The sequence below is a fragment of the Pleurodeles waltl genome, chromosome 11, assembly GCF_031143425.1.
Source record: "Pleurodeles waltl isolate 20211129_DDA chromosome 11, aPleWal1.hap1.20221129, whole genome shotgun sequence".
NCBI classification, from domain to species: domain Eukaryota; kingdom Metazoa; phylum Chordata; class Amphibia; order Caudata; family Salamandridae; genus Pleurodeles; species Pleurodeles waltl.
The window spans coordinates 695,139,043-695,157,163 of record NC_090450.1 but is presented as its reverse complement, the minus strand read 5'-3'; the positions used below and the strand labels follow the sequence as shown (position 1 = coordinate 695,157,163).

Here is an 18,121-nt window from a genome sequence, read left to right as displayed (position 1 = left end):
TCTTGAGCAAAATATCTTAACCTGACTTTTAGACGAGTCTCTTGTCTGCATGCAATGTCTGGTTTCACATTTTTGATTACTTCCATTACCCACTGCTATTTGTCAAATGTGCTCAAAGCCAAGATTTTTACTATTAGAAGGATCGGTTTGAATTATGAACAACTTAATACATAGCGTGCTGTGCTCCTTTTTTCTCTTCCCTGACACATCTGATGTTAACCACATACATTCCCTCCACAACAAACTGATTCGCTTTTCCACTTTCCTCCTACCCTATCTGGGGAATAGCTAAATTAAGCAACACCAGTCTCCAAACTCAAGGCCTCCAGCTACAACTCACCCCATCTCCCCGCAACAAATAAACAGAAAAAGCATTTCATCCTGAGAAAGGTGCTTCTGTCATGCAGCAAGCACATCGCTAATAGTTACACACCCATACTCATCATCTCTTATCCTCGGCAAAGACAGCAGACGAAAGGTCCCTTCAGTTAAGATGGCTAGCTAGACAACGTAAACATACCTAGCAGCAACAGGTTAAGGAGCCTTCCTGGGTCAGAAAGTCTATGAAATTTATATTCCATGGTGCAGTTTGCAACAAAGAAAGCTTTCAAATAACCTGAAAGAAGGGATGATCACTGCAAAAAGTGATCATATCTTCAAAACACAGGTCAGAATTGTCTACACCAAAGCCAAACTCTATAGCAAAGCTGGTAACACCGAGAAAGAGCCAGACATTGAACAATGAGCCCACTAAGCTCTTGGGGGCAAAATCCTCATGACTGAACAGCAGTAGCAGTGACAACAATAGTGTGGCTGGTCTGAGGGGCCCAAAGTGGCAGAGTCTAACCGACCAGCAAAAGGCCCTGCTGATTTAGTAGGTGTGAGTCACTGAAGTAGATGTGGTTTCTTTTCTTAAGAAAGGGTCAGCTTAGCCTTCAGACAAGCTATCTCTCCTATATGGCTTATCTTGAATTACAATGCAGTCTTTCGTTGAGTGAGTAAGAACAACATTTAACAAAGAGGGTTCAAAGTTGATAAAAGCAGTGGAGAAGAACATTTCCATAAACAAATTGTCTACCTAGAGACGAGAGTGAAATACACAGATGTCCTACAGTTTATAGCCATGATCAACAAAAATCACATCTGAAAAAGATATTATGAGACGCATTGCCGTAGTACAGCAAAGCACATTTTCTACCATATTACTGAAGTTTAAATATAAAATTGCACCAATAGTGAAAGCACAATATGGACTAACAAAACAAAAGTCAATGTTAAAAGTTAACTATACTTCTAAGTATGGTTACTTTGATAATCTGCTCATGATCTATAATGAAAATATTGCGGAACAGATATATGAGCAGATCCATATTCTTGTAATCAATACTGGGCCAGATAACCGTTGAGAGATCCTTGCTCCACTGAATGGAAACTTGAACTAACACACACTACAGAGCATTTCTAACACAAAAAGATCCTAGATTTATTAAAGGAACACTGCCAACATTCTCACATTAGTAGGTGTTATGGGCATGCACCACATGTTGCTTTTTTATGTCTGTAAAGGGAAAACCCAGGTACACAATAATGTTAAAAAATGTTGCCTCCTCTGGGTATGGTTTCTGTACAATATCATTGTGTTACTCACTTATACAGCAAACTGATGTCACTACTACTTCCCCAAAGTTCTGTTACCAGGTGTGGATCTAGAGACATATCCCAGTCGTACAGCGAAGGGAATGTATCTGCATAATGTGGAGGTGGATGTAAAGGGAATTGTTTAGTAAAGGTTACTCCAACCGTTCGTTCATGACTTACCAATAGGTCACAGGCAGATTCTAAGTAGCTTGTACATGATCGTTCAGTCAATGGTTTTAGAATATGCAGCTGCTCACCAGTTAAGGAAGCTGATCCAAAACAATATACCTGTTTCTGTGAAGCTTTGTAAGGTGACTGAGACAAACTAATTAGGCTAACTTCTGAAAATGTTTTCCTTTCTTTATTAACTTGTATCTTAGTGTTTCTCCTTTATTTCTTTTTCTCATGTTCTCTCTTCTTCTTCTTCCAATCTTTCATTTTCTAATTCTTTCTTCTACTTTTTTCTTTCTGAATTTCTCTCTTTTACTCTTTCTGCTACTTTCTTTATAGCTATAATTCTTTCTCTAAGGTCTTTTTCTTCTCTCATTTTTTATCCTCATCTAATTTTGCTCCTTTTTCTCTCTTTTTTCTATCTTCTTTTGTTCTTTCACCTTTTTCTCTTCTTTCCTCGGTTTCAAATTCTTTATTTCTTCTCCTTTTCTTTTTTTTTTTTTCACCCCGTCTGTCTTCCTCTCCTTACCCTCTGGTTTTCCTCTCTCCTCTTTCTTTCTCTCCTTTATTTTTTTACTTTATTCTTTATCTGCTTCTTTCTATTCCTATATTCCTCAGGTCCTTTCTTGGTTTCACCTATTACTTTGTGCCTTTTTCTGGCAGTCTTTCTATCGCTCGTTTGTCTGTATTTTTTTCTTCTTTGTTCCTGTACTTCTTTCCCTTTCTCCCCTTTTCCTTTATTATATTTCTTGCCTTCTTTCTCTCTTCTTCCACTCTCCTTTTCTTGTTTATCTTGTTTTCTTTATCTTGCTTTTGTCTTTTTTCATGTCCTTTTATTCTTTTCACTTTGTTTTTTGTTCCTTTTTGTCTCCTTTTGATGCTTTTCCTGATCTTTCTCTTCTTTGCATTATTCTTTCTCATATTTGTTTCTTCTTTATTTATATTTCTCGTTTCTGAACTCTCTCCTCTCAATCTCTTCCTTCCGTTTTTCTTTTTTACACCTTCCTATCTCTGTCTCTCTTTCTACATTTGCATCCTCTATTTCTCAAGATAAAACAGTCAACACAGGTTCTTGGGTACGCAAAAGGTATATATTTTGTCAGACAGCTCTTGTGACTTTAATTCTACGTGCTCACTGGGGCAGAACTAGTGTGTTTCAATGATGGTGATTACGTTTCTTGACCCCTGCACATCCTTATCAAATCACTATATTAAGCTCTAGCTCAAAGGATGCTCTCATTATGGGAAAGGATGGAGACTCCATGTTTAGAGAATGTAAGCAGAAAATATCGACAAAGCAGACAGAGTGAAGGAGAGACTAGTAAAAGGTGATCATGAGTAGGAAGTGGGTCAGAAGTGTGCTCTAGTTGTAACACGTTGAGCAGTATGAGCAGGCTAGGAGGTTCAGCGAAGCTTGCAGAGTTGCATTTGTGTGTTTTTTTGTTTAAGTGTGGAGCACTGAAGGGAAGTTGTGTGCAAGTGTTGTGCAGAGATTTCCTCTTATGGTGAGGAGATCCGTCAACAAAAATGAGATATGGGTCAAAATAAGCAGGTAAGGTGAAAGAAACCCAAAGACGTGTACCCAGATGGAATCCGTGGTCTACTTGACTATAAACAAGAGTTGCAATATCATGGAGAAAAGTAATTATTCAGGTAGTACATATTTATCACTGCGCCGAATCATTGCTTTCATGTTTTATTTAGAAGATCACTTTCAAAACTTAAAATACAAATATCTATGTAAATTATTTCCTGGATACTGTACATAGGTGGAGACACTTCAATGCTTTTGAATATCAAGGAAGATTTTCTTAGTGGAGAAAATGTTTGTGGCTTCTATCGGTAAAGTGTGTTGGCTGGCTGCCTGACCATGCAGTTACAAAAACATGTTAATCTGCACCCAAAAGTCTCTAAAAGATCTGCAGACCACTTACCTTTGGTGGTTTGAAAGGATAATCCGTAGGAAAGTGAATAGTCAGAAAGAAGACACCGCCTTGATAAGGACTGTCATTCTAAAACGACAAAAGGGCAAATAAATATCAGGAAGAGTAAAAGGCAAACACACCATATGAGAATCAATATAAAAGAAGGATATATTAAGGCGGTAATTAGGCAACCTCTATGCTTATGTTCAGGATCTTGTACTTCCACAACCATCACCTTAAGAATGGCACTTTGGGAGCTTGTGTGACTAAACACTAATGGTTACTCTGTTAGGACACTCTTCTCCAAGTACACTGACCCTGCCCCCCTCTCCCTCAGCACTTTGAATAGCAAAGTACGTTTAGTGGTTTCTTCTTGGCTTCAAGTTGACCTCCTATGCTAATAAGGACCTCTGTGCAATTCAACTTCAAGCCACACCACCAATGCTCTACTTAGAGACTACTTGAAATAGGCCTATATCAATACTGGACCACAGTAGGCAGCTATCTTTCTCTTTCATCCCTCTAAGCAAGTAGCTCAATTCTGTGTCTCCAAAGCTGGGTAATTCATGGAGAGTGGTTTACCATGACCAACTGAAATGAGTAAATGCTTCTACTTCTTTAGGCTGTATCACCTGCTTGTTACTCTGTATGGCCCTAGTCTATGTTATTTGCTTCAAATACAGCTGGTCTAGAACTCAATAGTTGACTATTTCAGAGTAGGTATAGCAGCTGCTAGAATAAAGGGGATCAAAACATGGCAAACTTTGGAAAATTGAAACAATCGTAGCCAAATGAAAAGCACAACATGTACAGTGATGTCCCTCAATAGAAAATACTTTAAGTAAACGGCTGATCCTTAACAAGGGACAGCAACAAAAGTCCAGTCAAGTGCATGAATGTCAAAGAACCTTCCTCACATAGGGAGGTTGATACTGGAAGACATCTAGGATAAAGCCAGAGAACATATAGTTTTATTAAGAATTGCAAAAGTGTAAAAGAACAAGTTATTTACCTTCAAGTAAGCATTATCTAGTAAAGACAGAATCTAGCCGCAGATTCTTTACTTCAGAATTTTCCCAAGGCGCAAGACTGGATCTGGAAATTCCCCCAGGACGCCTGCGCATCGGAAGAGGGCTTCGCATGACTCCATACTGACGTCATCCACCAGACGTGACATACGAGTCCAAATAACCTCTGTTCTGACGTCAGTTGCTTCCGTGACTATTTTTCAGTGCCCAAAACATGAAGCCACATAGAAAAACTGCCTATCGAAACAGTGTGCTAAAATAAAAGACACCATTGTTCCAAATAGTCACTGAATTCTCAATTCAGGATGTGAATTATCCATAGTCAAATATTTAAAACAAAAGAGGACTCAGTTTGCAGGGAGGGTTGTTAAGGAATATGTGGCTAGATTCTGTATCTACCAGATAACGCGTTGCAGAAGGTTAAGTCACTTGTTCATCTGATAGAGACATCTAGCCGCAAAAATCCTTACTTTAGAATCAAATGCTAAAGTCATCCCTGGAGGAGGGTCTGCGAGCTGAGACCGTTAAGTCTTCATTCAGAACACAACCAGTAAAGAACAAGAGAACAAAAACCGGACATCTATAATAATTTAGGTGAGCAATCACATACTCCACAACCTAAAAACCCGTGGAAGGAACCACAGGTAAATAAAGTCATAAGACATTAAAAACATGGGAATAAAATGATCCATGGAAGTATGACAAATCTGTCAGAAGCAACCCAACAATATGAATATAGAACTATTTTCACCCTTCATGGTACCCAAATCCATGCTCACTCCATAAGAACTGGTTAAAAGACCACAGTAATAAAAATAAAAAAAGTCCCTAAAACATTGAAAGTATGGGATGACGTTACCCGTGACAGTAGGACAATTCTGCCAAATGACCATATAAATATAAATTCATTTGCTCGTATATCCAGACTCAAACGGAGTATTCGATACTTGTGAGATATAGATCAGCAGGCCATGCAACTGAGCAGTATTAAGCTCTATCCATTAGTCGCTGCAGATTCACATGCTGTGCACATCCCGCCATCTGGTGTTGGGCTCGGAGTGTTACAAGTTGTTTTTCTTCGAAGAAGTCTTTTCGAGTCACGAGACCGAGGGACTCCTCCCATTTCGACTCCATTGCGCATGGGCGTCGACTCCATCTTAGATTGTTTTCCCCGCAGAGGGTGAGGTAGGAGTTGTGTATGCTAGTAATAGTGCCCATGCAATGAAGTGAATGCGTATGTACTTAATGAAGTTTCAAGTAATATATTTACAAATGTACAAATGTTTAAGATCTACTTCTAAACGGCTACAGGCTCCCGGGGAGGTGGGTGGGCGCATGTGAATCTGCAGAGACTAATGCCACGAACATATGTACACTGGGTAAGTGACATTTTCCGTTCGATGGCATGTGTAGCTGCAGATACACATGCTGTGCATAGACTAATAAGCAGTTATCTCCCCAAAAAGCGGTGGTTCAGCCTGTAGGAGTTGAAGTAGTTTGAAATAATGTTCTTAGTACAGCTTGACCTACTGTTGCCTGTTGTGCAGTTAACACATCTACACAGTAGTGCTTGGTAAATGTATGAGGCGTAGACCATGTTGCTGCCTTACATATTTCGTTCATTGGAATATTTCCTAGAAAGGCCATGGTAGCACCTTTCTTTCTGGTTGAGTGTGCCTTTGGTGTAATAGGCAGTTCTCTTTTAGCTTTAAGATAGCAGGTTTGAATGCACTTAACTATCCATCTAGCAATGCCTTGTTTTGAAATAGGATTTCCTGTATGAGGTTTTTGAAAGGCGATAAATAGTTGTTTTGTCTTTCGAATTAGTTTTGTTCTGTCAATGTAGTACATTAGTGCTCTTTTGATGTCTAATGTATGTAGTTCTCTTTCAGCTACAGAATCTGGCTGTGGGAAGAACACTGGTAATTCTACCGTTTGATTCAAGTGGAACGGTGAGATTACTTTTGGTAAAAATTTCGGATTGGTCCGTAGAACAACTTTATTTTTGTGTATTTGAATAAATGGTTCTTGAATGGTAAATGCTTGAATCTCACTCACTCTTCTTAGAGATGTGATGGCAATTAAAAATGCAACTTTCCACGTTAAGTATTGCATTTCACAAGAGTGCATGGGCTCAAAAGGTGGACCCATGAGTCGTGTTAAGACAATGTTGAGGTTCCATGAAGGAACTGGTGGTGTTCTTGGTGGTATAATTCTCTTTAGGCCTTCCATAAACGCTTTTATGACTGGTATCCTAAATAATGAAGTTGAGTGCGTAATTTGCAGGTAAGCTGAAATTGCCGTAAGATGTATTTTAATGGAAGAGAAAGCTAGTTTAGATTTCTGCAAATGTAGTAATTATCCTACTATCTCTTTTGCAGATGCGTGTAAAGGTTGAATTTGATTATTATGGCAGTAATAAACAAATCTTTTCCACTTATTTGCATAACAGTGTCTAGTGGTAGGTTTTCTAGCCTGTTTTATGACCTCCATACATTCCTGTGTGAGGTCTAAGTGCCCGAATTCTAGGATTTCAGGAGCCAAATTGCTAGATTCAGCGATGCTGGATTTGGATGTCTGATCTGTTGTTTGTGTTGTGTTAACAGATCTGGTCTGTTTGGCAGTTTGATATGAGGTACTACTGAAAGGTCTAGTAGTGTTGTGTACCAAGGTTGCCTTGCCCATGTTGGTGCTATTAGTATGAGTTTGAGTTTGTTTTGACTCAACTTGTTTACTAGATATGGAAGAAGTGGGAGAGGGGGAAAAGCGTATGCACATATCCCTGACCAGTTCATCCATAGTGCATTGCCCTGAGACTGATGTTGTGGGTACCTGGATGCGAAGTTTTGGCATTTTGAGTTTTCTTTTGTTGCAAATAGATCTATTTGTGGCGTTCCCCACATTTTGAAGTAAGTGTTCAGTATTTGGGGGTGAATTTCCCAATTTCCCATTCGTGGATCTGTTGGTGATCCCGAGAGAGATTGTCTGCTAACTGATTCTGAATCCCTGGAATAAATTGTGCTGTTAGGCGAATGTGGTTGTGAATCGCCCAATGCCATATTTTTTGTGTTAGGAGACACAACTGTGTCAAGTGTGTTCCTCCCTGTTTGTTTAGGTAATACATTGTTGTCATGTTGTCTGTTTTGACAAGAGTGTATTTGTGGGTTAATATGGGTTGAAATGCTTTCAGAGCTAGAAACACCACTAACAGTTCTAAGTGGTTTATATGAAACTGTTTTTGCTGAATGTTCCATTGTCCTTGGATGCTGTGCCGATTGAGGTGTGCTCCCCACCCTGTCATGGATGCATCTGTTGTTATTACGCATTGTGGCACTGGGTCTTGAAAAGGCCGCCCTTGGTTTAAATTTATACTGTTCCACCATTGAAGCGAGATGTATGTTTGGCGGTCTATCAACACCAGATCTAGAAGTTGACCCTGTGCTTGTGACCACTGTGATGCTAGGCACTGTTGCTAGGCAATGTGCAACCTTGCGTTTGGGACAATGGCTATGCATGAGGACATCATGCCTAGGAGTTTCATTACTAATTTGACCTTTATCTTCTGGTTTGGATACATGGCTTGTATTACATTTTGGAATGTTTGGACTCTTTGTGGACTTGGAGTGGCAATCCCTTTTACTGTGTTGATTGCTGCTCCTAGGTATTGCTGTGTTTGACACGGCAGAAGGTGTGACTTTGAGTAATTGATTGAGAAACCTAGTTTGTGTAGGGTTTCTATGACGTAATTTGTGTGTCGTGAACACTGTTTTCGCGTGTTGGTTTTGATTAACCAATCGTCTAGGTACGGGAACACATGTATTTGCTGCCTCTGATATGTGCAGCTACTACTGCTAGACATTTTGTAAAAACTCTTGGCACAGTTGTTATTCCGAATGGCAACACTTTGAATTGGTAATGTATCCCTTGGAATACAAACCTTAGGTACTTTGTGTGAAGGATGTATTGGTATATGGAAATATGCATCCTTTAGATCCAGTGTTGTCATGTAGTCTTGTTGTTTGAGCAGTGGGATTACTTCTTGTAATGTAACCATGTGAAAGTGGTCTGATTTTATGTATGTATTTAATATTCTGAGATCTAGTATAGGTCTTAGAGTTTTGTCTTTTTTGGGTATCAGAAAGTACAGTGAGTAAACTCCTGTGTTTAGTTCTTGTTTTGGTACTAATTCTATTGCCTCTTTTTGGAACAATGCTTGAACTTCTAATCCTAGAAGATTTATATGTTGTTTCGACATACTGTGTGTTTTCGGTGGGACTGTTGGAGGGAATTCTCGAAATTCTATGCAATAACCATACTGGATAATTGCTAGTACCCAAGTATCTGTTGTTATCTCCTCCCAATGTTTGTAAAATTGGCTTAATCTTCCCCCCACAGGTGTTATGTGATGGGGATGGGTGACTTGTGAGTCACTGCTTATTTTGAGGACTTTTGGGGCTTTGGAATCTTCCTCTACTTCTTTGGAATTGTCCCCCTCTATATTGCCCCCGAAAACTTCCCCACTGATATTGGCTTTGGTAAGTGGGCCTTGTTTGTGATGTTGTGGTTTCTGTAGGTTGTCCTCGAAACCCTCCCCTAAAAGGTGTTTTGCGAAAGGTGCCTCTGCTCTGCGGGGAGTAGAGTGCACCCATGGCTTTTGCCGTATCAGTGTCCTTCTTGAGTTTCTCAATAGCAGTGTCGACTTCCGGCCCAAACAACTGCTGTTCATTAAATGGCATATTTAGCACGGCTTGTTGAATTTCTGGCTTGAAACCTGACGTGCGGAGCCATGCGTGCCTTCTTATTGTTATTGCAGTATTTACTGTCCTTGCAGCCGTATCTGCTGCATCCATTGAAGACCGTATCTGATTATTAGAGATACTTTGTCCTTCTTCCACCACTTGTTGTGCTCTTTTTTGGAACTCCTTGGGTAAGTGTTCTATCAAATGTTGCATCTCATCCCAGTGCGCTCTTTCATATCTTGCCAAAAGCGCTTGTGAATTGGCAATGCGCCATTGGTTTGCTGCTTGTGCTGCAACCCTTTTGCCCGCAGCATCAAATTTGCGAGTCTCTTTGTCTGGGGGTGGTGCGTCTCCCGAGGTATGAGAGTTTGATCTCTTACGAGCTGCCCCGACAACTACTGAGTCTGGAGATAACTGCGTTGTAATATAAACAGGATCTGTTGGCGGTGGCTTGTATTTTTTCTCCACTCTTGGAGTTATGGCTCGGCCTTTAACAGGATCTTGAAAGATTTGTTTTGAATGTTTTAGCATTCCTGGGAGCATAGGTAGTCTTTGGTACTGGCTAGGAGTGGAGGTTAGCGTGTTAAACAAGAAGTCATCCTCAATTGGTTCTGAATGCAAGGTGACGTTATGGAAAGCAGCTGCCCTTGCGATCACCTGTGTGTAAGATGTACTGTCCTCAGGAGGGGACGGCCTGGTAGGGTACGAGTCTGGGCTGTTGTCCGATACTGGAGCATCGTAAAGGTCCCATGCATCGGGATCATCTTGACTCATGGCAGTATGAGTCGGGGAGTGCATCAGTGGAGGAATTGCTACTGGTGATGTGTGCACTGATGGTGGTGGAGAAGGTGGTGGAGTTGTTTTCTTTGCCACCTTTGCCTGTGGCTCCTTGTCCTTTTCGTGAAAGGCAAGTTTTCTTTTTATCTTAATTGGAGGAAGAGTGGTTATCTTCCCTGTGTCTTGATGGATGTGGAGCCTCCTTTGAGTATAGTCTGGCTCTACAGCTTGAAGTTCCTCTCCAAATCTATGTTTTTTCATTTGGGAGGCCAATCCTTGTTCCTCTGTATAGGAACCTGTTTTCGGCTCCGAGGCTGGATGTTTCGGAACCAAAACTTTTTCGGAGGTCTTTTTAGGCTCTGAAGAACCCTTTGTAATTTTCGGCGTGGTGGTGTCTCGATGCCGAATTTGTTCGGTGACGAAATTTCTCAGAGCAGATGTCTCAGGTCCGAGATTGCTGTGTGGCGGTATCTCGACCGGAGTCGGATGACTTCGACACCAGCGTGTCCTTTTTCGGTGCCTTGGCTCGGTCACCGCTTGTTTGGGTTAAGCCATGGCCTGTTGGCGGTGGCGTCCCCTGGGCTTTTGTTGACTTCTCGTGAGTCTTATGTTTCGACGTTTTACTCACGGTTTTCGGCGTTTCTTCGGCCTCAAGCTCTTTCGAGTCCGACTCTTGGATAGAGAAAGCTTCCTCTTCTTCCTCGAAACGCTCTTGTTCTGTCGGCGTCGACGCCATCTGCAGTCTTCTGGCTCTTCGGTCTCTTAACGTCTTTCTGGACCGAAACGCTCGACAGGCCTCACAAGTATCTTCCTTGTGCTCTGGGGACAAGCACAAGTTACAGACCAGATGCTGATCCGTATACGGATACTTGTTATGGCATTTTGGACAGAAGCGGAATGGGGTCCGTTCCATCAGCCTTGAATTCACACGTGGCCGGGCCGACCAGGCCCCGACGGGGGATCGAAAAAACCCCGAAGGGCCACCGGAACTCTTCTAAATTCGGTGTCGATCTGTTGTAACTAACCCGATACCTAACGCAAACAATACCAACGTTTTTTCCGAGATTCTAACTAACTTTCGGACCCGAAACACGGAGCGAAAAGGAACACGTCCGAACCGGATGGCGGAAAAAAAACAATCTAAGATGGAGTCGACGCCCATGCGCAATGGAGTCGAAATGGGAGGAGTCCCTCGGTCTCGTGACTCGAAAAGACTTCTTCGAAGAAAAACAACTTGTAACACTCCGAGCCCAACACCAGATGGCGGGATGTGCACAGCATGTGTATCTGCAGCTACACATGCCATCGAACATATATATATACATACATACACATGGGAGGAAAATACATAACGCCTATGTAGTAATAAGAGTTAAGAGTACATTCATTACTTATAGATATAAAATAAAGTCCAGTAACCAGTTAGACCATTGATTTAATAGTATGAAACCTATTGTGGATACCATACCACTAAGGAAAGCAACAGCCATCCAAACCGTCAGAGTAATGCAAATTGCCTGAGACACCACCATCAAGCACAGGGATGTGGAATTCCTATCGCCCGACGCCCGGGACATCTTGTTTGGGGTCAAGGGCAACAAGTTTTTATGCTTACTTTGTCCTTGGGACAAGTAGGCCCAACCCTCTGCAGCACAAACCCTTTGGCTGCCTGTTTACAGAGAGTGGAACTCTCTGCAGTTGAGGTAATGTGTTTCCAAAAGATAACGCTGTTCGAACTTGTATTTATGGTTCATTATTTGAAAACCTTCATTATTAGCGTGAGTGCTGTAAATAAATGTTTTAAGGTCACACTTCACTACTGACGTTGGTTCCAGTACAAAAAAAAAACGTGTATGCACATGTTTGAAAAGTTTAGGCTATGAGGCTAAGTATAATGCTCCCAGAATGCTCTCTGATTAGATGCAAATGAAGTGTCATTTAGTAAAATGTTTTGATGCATGCTAGTATTTCCCAAAAATATTTCTAATGGAAAATCAGTGTAACCATTTTCAACACGATTATGGGAAGCTTGAAAATAAACAAACACTAACAAAGCCAACTGATCTGACATATTTTTATAAGTCTTTTAGTTTCATCAATGCGTGTCTTGTTTTGACATGGCTTTTGTAACACTTTATTGTTGTGGGAGCTACCAGGCCCTCAACATTGTAACAAACACTGGCAAAAAAAAACCAAAACGTTTTTGAACTCTAAAACCACACGTTGCCACCAGTGGCATAACAAAGGCCCCACAGCCGCCCTCCAGGGGGCCCCTTCAGCACAGCACCTGCCCTGAGTGAGTCTGGAGAGGGGGCTCCTCCATGTTCTTTGCAAAGGGGCACCCTCCAGTTTCGTTACGTCACTGATTGCCACTTTAGTTCCTGACACTGAACAAAACTACTTTGTGTGCCAATATGCTCCTTGTGGAAGAGAAGAATGCGATCACTCACAGTAAAGCCAGCCGAAAGAGAGAGAAATAGAAGTTTAATAAAAACAAAATGTCTTTGTTAACACCAGACCTAATTAGGGACCAAGACCCACATGTAGGTAGCTTTTTGCATGTCGCAAACAGCGACTTTCGGTGTTTGCGACTTGCAAAAAGCACATTGCGATGCACAAACCCAGTTTTGCGATTCGGTAACCTGGTTACCGAATCGCAAAACGGGTTTGTGACTCGCAGTTAGGAAGGGGTGTTCCCTTCCTAATTGCGACTCGCAGTGCAATGTAGGATTGTTTTGCGAACGCGGGCGCAAACCAATCGCAGTTTGCACCCATTTCAAATGGGTGCTAACACTTTCACAAAAGGGACCCCTTCCCCATTGTGAATGTCACTGTAAACATTTTTTTTGAGCAGGCAGTGGTCCTGCGTTTCATTTTTCGTTTTTGTAATGTATCATTTAAGGAAATCGGGCTGCATTACAAAAAAAAAAAAAAAAAAAGAAAATGCTTTTTTGAAAAGCAGTCACAGACATGGTGGTCTGCTGTCTCCAGCAGGCCACCATCCCTGTGAGGCCGCCATTCGCAAGGGGGTCGCAAATTGCGACCCACCTCATGATTATTCATGAGGTGTGCATTTGCGAAGCCCTTGCGAATCACAGATGGTGTCAGGGACACCATCCTACATTCGGATTTGCGACTCGCAATTTGCGGGTCGCAAATCTGAACCTACCTACATGTGGCCCCAAATTCTTAAAGAAAGTCACAAAAGTGCACCCATGGTATATGTCGTACCCCTATAAAATTTTTGTGAACTGTATTTTAGCATGGGTAAATACGCATGTATAGATTTGCTCATGTGAAAATCTATTGAGCATTTGCAAGTTCATTTTCCCTCCAGCCACTTTCTTCCCAACCCTGGAAGAAGTTCTAATTCTGCCATTGTCAGGAGTAAATGTCCAACCTTTCTTATTATGGGAAAATATTAGAGAGAAGCTGGTGAAAATCTTTAAAACATGCAGGTTAGTAGGTTTGCAGACTCAAAGGCATTCCAGCCCTGGAACTATTGCTTACTGCTTCCTCCAGCCCCAGTATGCAGATCTGCAGAAAGGTGGAAAAATAAGGAAATTGCTACAGTAGGGATTGAAACTGCAAGTATTTAAGCCCTACTATGGTAGTAGCCCTGGCATAATCAGAGAGGCTATTATCAGAGCTCTTACATAATGAGATTGCTGCCATAATTTGGCGCCACACTACATGGCACCGAAGGGACAAGTAGATCTTTTTACAGGACAAGTAGATTTGAGAAGCAACCTGTCCCGTGGACAAGTAGATGTTTCAATAAATTCCACACCCCTGAAGCAATAGTAGTATAAGGTAGAATAAGATAATAAGAAACCTTGATAACCTAGCGGAAACCAAGGCTAGTGCGCAACCCAACTATATGAATAGAGAGACAACTACAGATGATCTAGAAAAGGCCTCCCACAATTAAACAGGAAACTTTAAAGGATTCAATAATAAAAAGAATCCAACTTATTTAGTATATTCTGTCTAGGGACAACACTCGATAAAGCGTGAACCCAAACTACAAAACAACTAGAGTCAGTTTAATAATGAAAGTCGATGTCACCTAGAAGAGCAACTATCATTTAATATAGTAATAAAAGTCTTCTACAAAAAGTAAAATTAATGAGGCAAACACCTATTTTCCGCATGAACAAACGTATATGAACATCTTCATAAAGAAAAGGTACACCATTAGAGGGAAATTTCCTTCAGAAAAGAAAGAAATCTTCAGTAATAACGCAATAGCACCCTAACCACCCTTAAAGAATCAAGAATATTCAGTGCTCTTCACAATAGAGGGAACAGAACGACCTAGATACTACCCAGGAATACGAAAACAATGTTCAAAGAACATGTATAAAACCAACAAATAATTCCACGAAGGTGTAGGATAGCCACCAAAGTACAATGGCTTATGACAGAACCTTAAGAACAGAAACATATAGCTTCTTAAGGCCCATAAGATGATAACCTTCAGGTGTACAATGTAATAAATCTAGCAAAAGTAGAGAACCTATACTATTAATTACAAGTAATATCATGTATCACTCAAACGTAATCCAAGTACTGGGGGGAAAGTAGAACCCATATAAAAAATAAGGAATAGTTTCTTACCTGCAACTCCAGTTCTCTCGTCAGGGAATTTCCATTAGCCATAAGCACTGAATAGTCCCGCCCACGTGTGGGGAACCCAGAGCACTTTTTCACAACACATCTTCCTAAGTGCAGATGTTCGCCTTTCTTCGTGAAGGTCTGAAGAGTCACTTTAGAGGGAAAAATATTATGCAGCCTATAGGAACAAGCTACAATGGCCCCATTCTTCATCTTGTACTTAAAAAGGGGCCAGGAGATTATATATGTATATAATTTAAATGTAGCATAAATGTTTTTCATGAAATAACAATAAGGCAGTGTAGCCCCATAGGCTGTCACTTTGAGTTGAAATAGAAGCTGTGCCTTTAAAAACCCAGAGACCACCAGTATCCCATCATGCTGAGTAGGGGGCAGTTGCTTCAGTTCTTTTTGAGGCAATGTGTGTCTGCGTGATGTATCAGTCTACTGGTTCCCTCTGTCCACCCCACCGGGGACGAGAGAGGGTTGCTTATGAATATAATGGAACTTCCCATATAAGAGAACTGGAGTTACAGGTAAGAAACTATTCCTTCTCTCTTAGGGTATTTCCATTTATAGTCATAAGCATTTAATAGCATTGAATTGAGTAGCAAGCCCATCCCTACTTAAGGCGGTGGAGAAGACAGAGAAGAAAACTTAGATTATTTTAAGCAAATAGATTTGTAAGGGAGGCTTGTCCTATTTCAGCGTCTGCTCTGGCACCAGAATCCAGGTAGTAATGTTTGGCAAAAGTATGGACAGATCTCCATGTGGCTGCTTTGCAAATATCGGAGATAGGGATAGGGATATTTCTCATTAAAGCAGCTGTAGCCGTTTTACCTCTAGTGGACTGTGCTTTAGGCTTAGCGGATAGTGACTTGTAAGCTTTTTGATAGCACAATAGGATGCAGGAAGCGATCCATCAGAAGATTAATTGTTTAGAAGCGGTCAAGAGAGGATGTTTTGAGTCCTATTGAGGAAGAAATTCAAAACACTCTTCACAACCAGAGAATAAAGCGATCGTTCAGCTGGAGTAGCGAGATTCTGAAAGAACATTGGTAGTGTTATAGTCTGATTAACATGAAAATCTGAAGTAACCGTAGGGAGTAATTTCGGGTCATTTCTTATAATTACTTTGCTAGAATGGAAGACTGTGTATGGTTCATAACAAAAAAATGCTGGCATCTTGCTAACCCTGCAAGCCGATGTGATTGAGACAAGGAATGCTGTTTTCCAAGAGAGATGTTGCAGGGAGACTTTGTGAATAGGATCAAAGGGATACTGAGTAAGATGAGAGAGTACAATGTTAAGCTCCCATGGAAGTGAAGGACACCTAATTGGAGGGAAAACTTTTCAAACCTTCTAGAAAATCCTTGATGGGGATTTTGAAGAAAAGGGGTGTCTGAAGGACATTTTCTGTAGGCAGTAAGGGCTGCCAGGTGAACCTTTATAGAAGGGAATTGCAAGCCAGGTTTTGCAAGATGGAGTAAATATGGAAGAAGGACATTTTCCTGGCAAGAAGCAGGGCCCACGTTCTTGGAGGAACACCAAATGCAAAATCTCTTCCAGTTGAAGGCATTTGGGGAACGAGTAGAAGGCTGCTTAGCTTCTTTTAGGATCTCCATACAGTCATGTGGCAGATTCATGCCGCCAAATTCAAAGAGGAGAGATTGGGGAGAACCATCTGTCCTCCAAACTTCGTTAGCAGGTCTGTTCTGCATGGCAGTTTGAGATGTGGAAGGATGGACCAGTGAAGGAGGTCTGTGAACCACCACTGATGTGGCCACTCCGGAGCTATCAGAGTCAACTTGTCCCTCGAGTGAAACAGCTTTATGAGGACTGATGGAATCAGGGGGAGTGGCAGAAAAGCGTAAAGAAATTTTCCAAACCAATAAATCCATAGGGCATACCCCAGTGTTACTGGTTGATAGTACCTCAAGGCAAAGCTTCTGCATTTTTTGTTTTCTGCAGTGGCGAACAGGTCAATGGCAGGTGTGCCCCCACAGATGAAAGATGTGACGATGTGGGCGTGCAAGATCCACTTGTGGATTTCTTGCAGAATCCTGCTGAGAGTCTGCCTGCACACTTTGTAAACATAGGAGGTGAGTTGCAGTGATTGTTAGATTCCTGGCTGTGAGCCATTTCCAGATTGCCTGGGCCTCGTAATAAAGGCCTGGACCTTGCCCCTCCCTGCTTGTTGAGGTAGTACATAGTAGTGATAGTGTCCACCTGAACAAGCAAGGAGTTTGATATGAACGACGGATGAAACGCTTTTAGTGCTAGATGGACTACACGTAGCTCCAGGAGGTTGATATGGTATACAGTCCCTCTCTCTGACCATTTGCTCTGGAGAGGTTCCATGTGAGCCCCCCATCCTAGTAGTTAAGCATCTATTATTATTGATTGAGGAGGAAATCTCCTGGTGAAAAGTCATCCCTCGAAGCAGGTTCTTTGGGGGAGCTCCACCATTTCAGGGAGTGCTTTGCATGACGAGACAGCAGTATCCTTTCCTCCCAATTGCCATTCAGCTGGTTACACTTTCAGGTACATTCCAGAAAGTACCTGGAATAAATCTCTTTCCCTTATTGGTGGTGAGGAACAGGTTCCGTTGCTTGCTTTTGTAAGAGGATGTTAACTTCCAACAATAACTGCAGGAGTTGAAAACTGGACAGTTTGAGGAATGGACGGTGTAGGACTGGTGAACCTGAGACAATATCCATTTTGTACAATATTCAGAACCCCAGTGTCCTTTGTTATTTTTTGCCACTCTGCCCAATAAGTGGATATGCTCCCCCCCCTCATCGGAGTGATTAACAGAAGAGGGGGGGGGGGGGGGGTTTAACAACTCAGGGTTTTTAAGTGGAGGGTTGCTTGCCTCTATGAGTAGTTTGCTGGGTGGATCTACCCTTGGTCTGCTTTCTTTGGTACAGGTGGTAAGAGCGCTGTTGTTGTCCACCATTTGTTAGTGCCCCCACTAAGGGGTTTCAACTCCCTGAGAAAAGTACCATTGTTAGTAGGGACGGAAAGATGTTCGCTTTTCTCCTGATCTTTACAAGCCAACTGCTTTCAGTGTCTCCATTCTGCCTTCATTCTCGCCATTTCATAGTCTGTGTTGCTTCCAAATAAGCGTAGTACCAGAGAATGGGAGATGTACAATCCTCTGTTGGGATTCTGGCTTGAGTGAGGTAAGGCAAAGCCAAGAGTGCCTCTGGAGAGCGATCACATG

General features: G+C 41.7%; 1 protein-coding gene across 1 annotated transcript in view; it reads right to left on the bottom strand.

Moving 5' to 3' along the window:
* The window catches only part of UBE2D4 (ubiquitin conjugating enzyme E2 D4), a 314,847-nt gene that overhangs the window by 135,841 nt on the left and 160,885 nt on the right, over positions 1 to 18,121 (bottom strand). Inside the window, exon 4 of the mRNA XM_069214240.1 lies at positions 3,744 to 3,821. Coding sequence (XP_069070341.1) covers positions 3,744 to 3,821 — 78 coding nt within the window. The remainder of the gene's footprint in view (positions 1 to 3,743; positions 3,822 to 18,121) is intronic.